The sequence below is a fragment of the Chrysochloris asiatica genome, unplaced genomic scaffold (genome assembly GCF_000296735.1).
Source record: "Chrysochloris asiatica unplaced genomic scaffold, ChrAsi1.0 scaffold00109, whole genome shotgun sequence".
Taxonomy (NCBI): domain Eukaryota; kingdom Metazoa; phylum Chordata; class Mammalia; order Afrosoricida; family Chrysochloridae; genus Chrysochloris; species Chrysochloris asiatica.
The window spans coordinates 9,101,076-9,111,385 of record NW_006408627.1 but is presented as its reverse complement, the minus strand read 5'-3'; the positions used below and the strand labels follow the sequence as shown (position 1 = coordinate 9,111,385).

The window sequence follows — 10,310 nt, the reverse complement described above, 5'->3', positions numbered from 1 at the left end:
ACATAACAACAACAACAAAATATATACATATATATATGTATATACACATATATACATATACATATGCTTCACAGGGAATTGTTACAGTTTAACTGCTAAACCACTGAGGATCCTGGCCCAGCCAAGTTGACACAAAACCTTAACTATCATAGTGTATGTCTTAGGCTGGGTACTCTAGAGAAACAAAACCAGTGAAACATAGATATATAAAGAGAAGTTTATTTCAAAGAAATGGCTTAAAACTGTATTGGTGGGAAAGTCCCAAGTCTGGGTCAGCTGAGCCAAGACAGACAGGTGGGGCTGACAGGATTCCCAAGTCTGGGTCAACTGAGCCAAAATCAGTGGGTGGGCCCAGAAGGCAGATAATCAGACAGGAATCCTCTATGTTGGGACACAGGGCACTGGAATGGGGGTGGCAGCAGGTGGCCAAAGAGCTGGTGGTGGAGAGCACATGAGCTGGGGTGGTGGGAGCAGGCATATGGGGCCCTCCCTATGAATGGTTTACTGGTAAGTGGAGACATGCACCACAGAGCATCCCTAGTGTGTGTAATTTCTAGGTACACTGTGGACAGGCCTGGCAGGCAGACAAACAATGGATCAGGCCATTAGCTTATTTTCAAAGAATGACTAAAAATTACAAGATGTGCAAAGAAATAAGAAAGTGTGACCCATAAACATGAAAAAATAGAACAGAAACTGATGGTGTGAGGGGCTAGATAAAGGCTTTAACAAAGAGTTCAAAGTAGCCATTACACTTGGATAAAGTGAGAAAAAATATGGAATAAAACTCAAAATAATAATAATAATAATAAAAGACCATCTAACAGAGATTGGTGGAAGCTTCAAGACTGTGTGGCCTTTAGATACCTTTCAGGCCTGAACTGAACTTTTCTCCATGGCTCAACTTTCAGCCTTACAATAGGCCTATAAGGTGAATAGTAAGAGCAAGGAGGTACCACTCCTTAGTGAAATAATCATATAAGATTAAAAGATCAGAAGGTAGGAAGTAGCAGAAAAGAACAAATGGAAACAGGGAACCCATGGAGGAAGTGGTAATAGTGCTGTTGTAGTTAGGTGTTCGCAACCAGTGTTACTAAACAAAATGAATGTGTATGATAATTGAGTAGAAAATGAAGCTGTTCTGTAAACTTTTATTCAAATCACAATAAAAAATAACAAACAACCGAACAGCAAAGTCTTTGCAGTTGTTGTTAAGTACCATTGAGTCAGCTACAACTCACAGCAACCTTGTATAGGGTTTCTGAAGAGTGGCTGGTGGATTAACAGTCCAGTGCTTATCCTACAGTGACCTATTAGGACTCCAACAAAGTAACCATTATAAATCTGTTCAAAGCCATCTTTTAAGAAGTAAAGTAAGATATGATTATACTGCCTCCATAAATATAGGATATCAATGTTGTTGTTAAGTGCCATGGAGTTGGTTCCAACTCATAATGACCTAGAAAGTGGCTGGTGAACTTGAACAAATGATGTTGTGGTTCAAACTGACCTTGCAGTCCAGTGCACTAACTTGCAGCACCACATAAGGTAAAAATTACAAAAAGAACCAAATAAAAATTCTGTATTTGAAAGTATAATAACTTAAGTAAAAAATTAACCAAGTGGGGAGCCAATGTCTGACTTCACCTGGCTTAACAAGAGAGAAAGAAAATCAAACGCAAAATCAGCCCAAGGCCAATTCCTATGAAACGGAAGTCAGACATGCTTCTTCTCTAGGGTTGGCCTTAAACCTGCCCCTTTCATCAGTAGTACAGTAAAAGGTTAATATGGGTCCCACATCCCTTCAAGAAAGGGAGAAGTTAAGGGGAAGTTTTTGGAATTCATCTAAAAAGTTTTCAAGTTCTATTGAACATAATGAAAATATTTCAGGGTCTATTAAACATATCTTGAAATACAAACTTGTCTGTGATAGGATAATATCCAAGTACCTACAAGGAAGACCAGTTAATACAACTGTTATTCAAATTTACACACCAACCACTAAAGACAGTGAGGATGAAATTGACAAATTCTACCAATTTCTTCAGTCAGAAATTGATCAAACATGCAGTCAAGATGTATGGATAATTACTGGGGAATGGAATGCAAAGATTGGAAGCAAAGAGGAAGGGTCAGTAGTTGGAAAATATGGTCTTGATAGAAATGATGCTGCAGATCACATGATAGAATTTTGTGAGACCAATGACTTATTCATTGCAAAGACCTTTTCCAAACAACATAAAAGACAACTGACTATACACATGGGCCTCACCAGATGGAATACACAGAAATCAAACTGACTGCATCTATGGAAAGAGATGATGGAAAACCTCCCTATCATCAGCCAAAACAAAGCCAGTGGCAGACTATGGAATTGCAACTGCTCCAATGCAAATTCAGGCTGAAGCTAAAGAAAATGAAAATAAGTCCACGAGAGCCAAAATATGACCTTGACTTTATTCCACCTGGATTTAGAGATCATCTCAAGAACAGGTTTGATGCATTACACACTAACAACCAGAAGAGTGTGGGATGGCATCAAGAACATCATATAGGAAGAAAGCAAAAGGTCATTAAGACAAGAAAGAAGGAAAAGACAAAAATGGATGTCAGAAGAGACTCTGAAGTTTGCTCTCCGGTGTAGAGATGCTAAATCAGATGGAAGGAGTGAGGAAGTCCAATAGCTGAACAGAAAATTTCAAAAGTCAGCTCAAGAAGACAAAGTCAAATATTATAATAAAATGTGCAAAGACTTGAAGTTAGAAAACCAAAAAGGAAGAACACTCTCAGCATTTCTTTAGCTAAAGCAAGCATAATTCTCACCATACTCACTTCTAAGGAACAGTCTTGTTTTATTTCTTCTAAGACTGATTTGCTTATTCTCTGACAGTTAATGTAATATTCCACATTCTTCACCAAGAGCACAATTCAAATGTATCAATTCTTCTGTTTTTTTACATTATCCAGTTTTTGCATGTGTGTGAAGCAACTGAAAGGACCATGGTGCAATCAGATACAGCTTAGTCATCAAAGTGATAGCTTTGCTTTCTAGAACTTTAAAGCAGACTTTTACAGCAGATTTGCCCAATGCAAAACATCATTTGCTTTCTTGACTGCTGCTTCCAAGGGCATTGCCTGTTGAACCAAGTAGAATAAAATCTTTGATAATCTCAATTCACCATATATCATGATGTTGTTTATTGGTCCAACAAATGAGATAACCTGGATGAAATGGACAATTCCTAGAAACACAAACTACTAAAACTAACTGAAGAAAATATAGAATATCTGAATTAACATATATAAGCAGAGATTGGATTATTAAGCAAAAATCTTTCCCAAAAGAAAAGACCTTGCTCAGATGAGCTCACTGACAAATTCTACCAAACATTTAAATGCTGATTCTTTACAAACTTCCTCCAAAAAAAGAAGGCAAAGAAGAAGGAAGCTTATTCTAAGAGGTCAGTATTACCTTAATACCTAAACCCGATAAAGGTATCATAAGGAACAATCTACAAATCAATATCCTCTATGAATATAGATGCAAAACTTCTATAAAACACTAGCAAACCTAATCCAGAAACATTAAACAAACAAATAAAATGGATATACACCATGACCAAGTGGAATATATTAAGGAATAGAAGGTTAATATGACATATGAAAACCAACTGCTGTAATACAACGTATTAATGAAGGGAAAAAAATCATCTCAATAAAGGCATTAAAGAATTATCAAAATCCAACATCTGATAAAAACACTCACAGGAATTCAGGAATAGAAGGCAATTTCCTCAATTAGATTAAGAGCACCTACAGACACTCCACACTTAACATCATACTTGATGGTGAAAGACTAAAAATTTCCCCCTAAGAACAAGGAGCTCTGGTAGCGTAGTGGTTATGAATTTGGCTGCGAACCTTAAGATCAGCGGTTCAAAACTACCAGCTGCTCAGCAGGAGAAAGATGAGGCTTTCTACTCCCGTAAAGATTTACAGCCTCAGAAACCCTGTTCAAGGTCGCTATGGGTCGGAACCAACTCAACGGCACTTAACAACAACAAAAATTAAGAACAGGGCAAGGATGTTCACTGTTACCACTTCTATTCAACACTGTAACAGAGGTTCTAACCAGGGTAAGAAAAACAAAAGGCATGCAGATTGGAAAGAAGTAAAACCATCCTTTATGAAGATAGAGGAGCCCTGATTAAGCATTGGGCTGCTAACCACAAAGTTAGTTGTTCAAACCCACTAGCCACTCTGTGGGCGCAAGAGAAGGTTGTTTGTTCCTGTAAGATTTAGTCTTGGAAACCCTAGGGAGCAGTTCTATCCTGTCCTACATAGGGTTACTATGAGTCAAGATCAACTTGATGGCTATGAGTAATTGCAGATAATACAATTTTATACAAGAGGGCTTCAAAAAGTTCACGGAGAAATTCCATTATCTTTTCATTCCATTTTCCCACAAATTTTTTTAAAGCTCCTTCATATATAACAACCATAAAGATTCACACACACACATACAAACTATTAGAACTAAAAAAAAAAAAAACAAGTTCAACAAAGTTGCGGGACTCAAGACTAATATATAAAAACATGAATTGTATTTCTGTATACTAACAATGAACAATCTGAACATGCAACTGAGAAAACATTTTAATATACAATATCATCAAAAAGAATAAAACACTTTGGAACAAATTTAACCAAAGAAGTGCAAAACTTAAACTTTGAAAACTGCAAAATATTGTTGAAATAAATTAAAGAAGAAAGTGGAAACACATCCCATGTCTATGGGTTAGAAGCTAATATTGTTAAAATGGCAGCTAATCTTTGGTTTCAACACAAGACTTTTCAAAATCCCATCTGACTTCTTTGTAGAAACTGTTAAACTGATGCTAAAAATCATATGGAAATGCAAGGAATCTAAAAAATCAAATAATGTTGAAAAAGAATGAAGTTGGAAGACTGACTCTTATTGATTTAAAACTACACAAAGCTATAGTAATCAATAATATAATATTGACATAGCATAATACAGTATTGGAATAGAACTGAGAATCCAAGAGTAAACTTTTACAATTATGCCCAAGTGATTTCGGACAAAAAACAAACAACCCAAGGTTGCACCTACACAGTGCAATAGGGGAAAGAACTGTGATGTATCCAGCAATCAGCTTCCTGTAATAAAAGGGATCAGAAGAGATCCCTTTGTTTTTGATTGTGGCTTGGAAAGTTTACAAAGCAAAGAAGTTTTCCATTCAACAATTCATACACATTTTGTTTTGAAATAGTAATTATAATTCCTTCACTGTAATAGCACTTTTCTGGATTACTCCCTGAATTTATTTGTCCTTACTTCCTGCCTTCTGAACTTTGTTTGGGATCAAGTACTGCTCTTTGAGTCTTTTATGGTCAATTATTCTGAGAAATAGGTTCCTTGCAAATGCTATTGCTCACTTTATAGGGCTGTCTATTTGCTTGCAAGGTGATTCTGGGGGTGTGTTCATTTCCAAGTTTGAAGTATGTCTAAGCGCCATCATCTGGGGCGGGGAGGGGTGGTGGCCTCTCCACCAATCTCCATCAGACCAGTAAGTCTGGTCTTTTTAATTATTTTGAGTTTTTCCACATTTCTTCTCCCACTTTGTCCAGGATTTTCTATTGCGATACTGGTCATCAGAAGCGGTAGCCGGGCATCATCTAGTTCTTTTAGTCTCAGGTACTAGATGCTGATTTCTTATGGTCCAGTAGTCCTTTGAGCTGGTTCCTTCCTTCTTTGATTTTCATCACTCTTCCTTTCTTTGGATGGGACATACCATCTAGATGGTCTCTGAAAAGCTTTTAAGACCCCCAACTGCTACTCACCAAAGTAGGATACAGAACACTGATTTTGTTGAGTATGTTATGCCAACTGACCTAGAATGTCCCCTAAGATGTTAAGCTCCAAAGCCTACTGGAACTTTTTGTAACTGACTATTTACTAACCTAATAAAATAGCCAAAATTTTAATTCTCTCTTAAACGTGTATGCTTAAAGCTATTGCATATCAATTGTAACCACCCAGGTAAATGTTAATAGTGACTAAGACTTTTATGTTAATTTTTTTAAAAAAGCTTTCATTGTGCATTGAGTGATAGTTTACATGGGAGAACATCTGTTTTGCACTCAACCAATAGTATTTCATTTCACTGCAATGAATACAATCCCCTCCCAGAGCCATCTGTTAACAGTATTTGCCTCTATTCCTGATTTTTTCCTTTTTCTTTCTTTTTTTTTTTTTTTTGCATACACAGAAACACACAGGAATATGTAATCGTTTAAGCAGCCAAGGGGTAAATTCTTCAAGCCAGCCTTCCTGCCACCAGCACCCAACCTTTCTCTTTCCATGAGTCTAGAGTCCTCAGCTGCTTTATCTCTCAATGTCATCACCTCTGCCTCCATCTCTGGTGTTGCTGCTTCTCTGGTTAGGGTCCCACGTTCTGTTCATGCTCTTCTCTTTTGATGGCCCTAGGGTCCTCTGTTACCGGAATGTAAGACGTACTACTCCCTCCTTTATGTAATACAACTTCTACCTTTACAATTGTGACAATTGCAATTACTCATGATAACAATTACTCACTATTGAATCATAAGAATCCTATCCCCATCTCCTTTCACCAGACCCATTTAGAGAAGATGAAAACTATTCATTGGGGATTGTATCTTTATGTTAATTTTTTAGTTCCTTAATTTGAATTAAAAACATATTTACAAAAATAAGTGGCAGCCAAACCCTCTGCTGTTGTTGATGGCTACTTGAAGTGCTTCTTCCATTCTTTCCATTGTTGAATATTTAGGGAGGTATAGAATATTAGAACATGTCTGTGCTCTTATAGGATCATTTTCCTTCCAAGTCTGAAGGCAGCAAAATGTTATGTTCATATTTTTTAAACCTTTAATTTGTAGTCTGTCAGTTCCTGTAAGAAACTCTAAAGAGAATAATAAAATTAGGTGCTATGTTTCACATAATGAACAAAATCTTTATAAACAGAAAAATCTGTTTATTCTAAAATAATTACTGAATGATCATGTGCAGAGTCTTACATTAGTCAGGAGTTGGCATAACTGAATGATAACAGACACTGTGTAAAGAAGGCTTCATATTTAGATTAATATTTAGTTTGTTGCTGTTAAGTGCTGTCAAATGGGTTCTGATTCATAATGACCCTATACAGGGTTTCCAAGGAGTAGCTGGTGAATTTGAACTGCCAACCTTGTGGTTAGCAGCACAGGGCTTATCCTACACATCAGGGCTCTAATATTTAGCTTAAATGAAGAAAAGAAGGCGATTTTAAAAGCAAGAAGCAAGGGTAAAGTCACAGGGAAAATGTTAATATTGGAGTCTTAGTGTAGTGCTACAGGATAATGCTCTGGACCACAATGTCGGAGGTTCAAACCCACCAGCTGTTCCTCAGAAACTCTGTACAGAGTCACTATGGGTCAGAACTGACTCATGGCACTTAACAACAACAACATGGTAATATTTGCTAATTGTTGGGAACAATCTGGCATAGAAGTGTTCCTGACACTAACTCCTGAAGCTATATTATGACTGGTCCCTATTATAAATGAGATTCTTATCCCAAAAACAAAAACAAAATATAAGATTAAAGATCTACTAATGATATAATACATACCAAGGAATTTTTTCTTTTCTTCCAAAGTTAATTTATGTAAAGCCTTCCAAAACATCACTATGGTGGGATGTGAACTGGTGTATCCAAACTCATAGCATGCATTCTAGAGGAAAATGCAAAAACAAAATTATTTAGGAAATAGGAAAGATCATTAAATACACAAAGCTTGGCCTCTTTAATGTACCTTTTCAAACATTTCCCAATCATAGTCTGTATTTCCAATAATCACATCCTTTAGTTCTTCAGGGTGGAAAATTTCAATAATCTCCTCATCACACACACTGTAAAATCCTCTCTGAAATTCTTCATAAATTGGCTTTACAGAGATGTTAAAGACGTAATCAATAAACTTTGAAACGTAGTCTCTCCTTTAATGAAGCAAAAGGATATTTTAACTTGCTTGTTGTTGTTGTGAAGTGCTGTCAAGTTGGTTCCAACCTGTAATGACCCTGTATAGGGTTTCCAAGGAGCAGCTGGTGAGCTTGAACCACCAACCTTGTGGTTCAAACGATTTAGCAGTCCAGCATATTAGCCCACAGCATCATACAAGGACTTCTTTAACATACTACAATACTCTAAAAAAAAAAAAAAAAACGGGGGGTCATAGTTGTTGTTAAGTGCCATTAAGTCAGTTCCAACTCATAACGACCCTGTATAGAGTTTCCAAGGAGCAGTTGGTGGGTTTGAACTGTTAACCTTGTTTGCAATGGGGGTGGGCACCAGTAAAAGAACATCTAACCATTATGAGTGCTTATAGTTATTTTTCATATGTTATCTAATATAAATAATGTCCTTAACTACTGTCTGAAGCAGATTCTTATACATATTTTAGTAAAGTGGAAACAGAGATGTTAAATGATTGCTCAAGGTCACACAGTCAAGAGATTCAAGACTTGCATTAGAGGAGAAAAAGACTAGAAAAGTTGAAACTAACCTACCCACAGTGAGTACCTCAGGGGAATGGACTTGAGAGACCAAGACAATTTCTTATTTTATCTTGGAGTCTTCTGTATTGTCTGAATTTTCCACAGTGAGTAACTAATATTATTTTTAGTAAACACAAAGGGGATTTTCATTCATTTCTTGTTATGATGGGGCAAAATCTAGCAAATCAATGTTCTAATGGAAAAGAACCAAGAGAGCCAGGTAAAAACACAAATGATGCTCTATGTTTTCAAATATGAGTAAAGACTCAACAGGCCAAGACTGTGAAGAGAAGGTAAGTTCACTGAGGTGATCTCAGCATTTTGCTTGCAATTTTCCCTTTTGGGCAACTGGCCAATTCTTGATGCAGGGAAAGAGGCCATGCAAAAAATAATTGTTAAGAGGCAACAAAGTCAAGAGAATTTTCAGCAATTTCATGGAACTTGGTATAAAAAATAAAGTTTAGGCCTACTAAAAATAAATAGGACTTAAGAGACCAAGGGCCCTGGGAGAAAGAAGATACAGAGAAATTAGCTAGACCATCAACAATTTCCCCAGTGAGCTATGCAAGAAAGACACGAAGAAAGAAGCAAAAAAACAGAAAGAAAAACAATTTTCAAGAGTTTCATGGTGTTAAGGAAACAATAACTGGAATTCAGGATTCTCCCAAAGGAAAGGGGTCTTAACAAATACTGTAGGTTCTTGGTTAGGATCCCTGGAGAGTTACAGTGAGGAGTGAAGGTGAATCAAAGGCAGACAGCCTTAGAAAAATTATAATCCTCCCTCAAGGCAGTTCACTCTTGGATTGAGGAGATTCTCTTTAGTTTAGCTACCTACCAGAGAATAAGGCAAATCCTCTCTGGAGAAAAATAACATCATTCCATTCCTTTATGATATACAAAAGTCTAGCATTTCATCAAATTACCAGATAGACCATAAAAGGAAACAAAAAAAGTGGGGAGAAGATTATAGAGATGAATATATAGGTGACAAAAATACTGGCAATATTAGACATCACACTAAAATAGATGATTAATATGTCAGAAAAAAGAAATAGGAATAAGGAGAAATTTGTGTGAAAATGTTATTGTCAGGTGTTGTTCAGTCAGTTGTGAATCATAGGAATCTTATGCACAACAGAATGTAACACTGCCAAGTCCTGCCCTTAACCTCACAATTGTTACAATTGAGCCGCTTGCTGCTGCCACTGTGCCAATCCATCTCGTTGAGGGTCTTAATCATTGTACAACTTTTACATACATGCATATGAGGTTATTGAAAATACCATGGTTTGGACCAGGTGCACCTTAGGCCTCAAATTGACATCTTTGCTCTTGAACACTTTGAAGAGGTCTTGTGCAGCAGATTGACCTAATGCAATACGTCATTTGCTTTCTTGACTGATGCTTTCATGAATATTGATGGTGGATCATAGCAAAATGAAGTCTCTAACAACTTCAATCTTTTCTCCATTTATCATGGTGACATTTATCGGTCAAATGGTGAGGATTTCTTTTTCTTTACATGGATGTGCAACCCATACCGACGGCTGTGGTCATTGGGTTTCATCAGCAAGGTTATATCATCTGTATATTGCAGGTTGTTAATGAGTCTTCCTTCAATTCAGATGCCATGATCTTCTCCATATAATCCAGTTTCTCAGATTCTTTGCTCAATGTACAGACTGACTAAGTATGTTGAAAGAATACA

The 10,310-nt window shown here is 36.7% G+C and overlaps 1 protein-coding gene across 1 annotated transcript in view; it reads right to left on the bottom strand.

Moving 5' to 3' along the window:
• Positions 1 to 6,747: 6,747 nt before the first annotated feature.
• The window catches only part of HERC5 (HECT and RLD domain containing E3 ubiquitin protein ligase 5), a 113,295-nt gene continuing 109,732 nt past the window's right edge, over positions 6,748 to 10,310 (bottom strand). Inside the window, exons 21-23 of the mRNA XM_006867775.1 lie at positions 7,861 to 8,044; positions 7,677 to 7,779; positions 6,748 to 6,968 (exon numbers count right to left, since the gene is read on the bottom strand). Of these exons, the coding sequence (XP_006867837.1) occupies positions 6,748 to 6,968; positions 7,677 to 7,779; positions 7,861 to 8,044 (508 nt within the window). The remainder of the gene's footprint in view (positions 6,969 to 7,676; positions 7,780 to 7,860; positions 8,045 to 10,310) is intronic.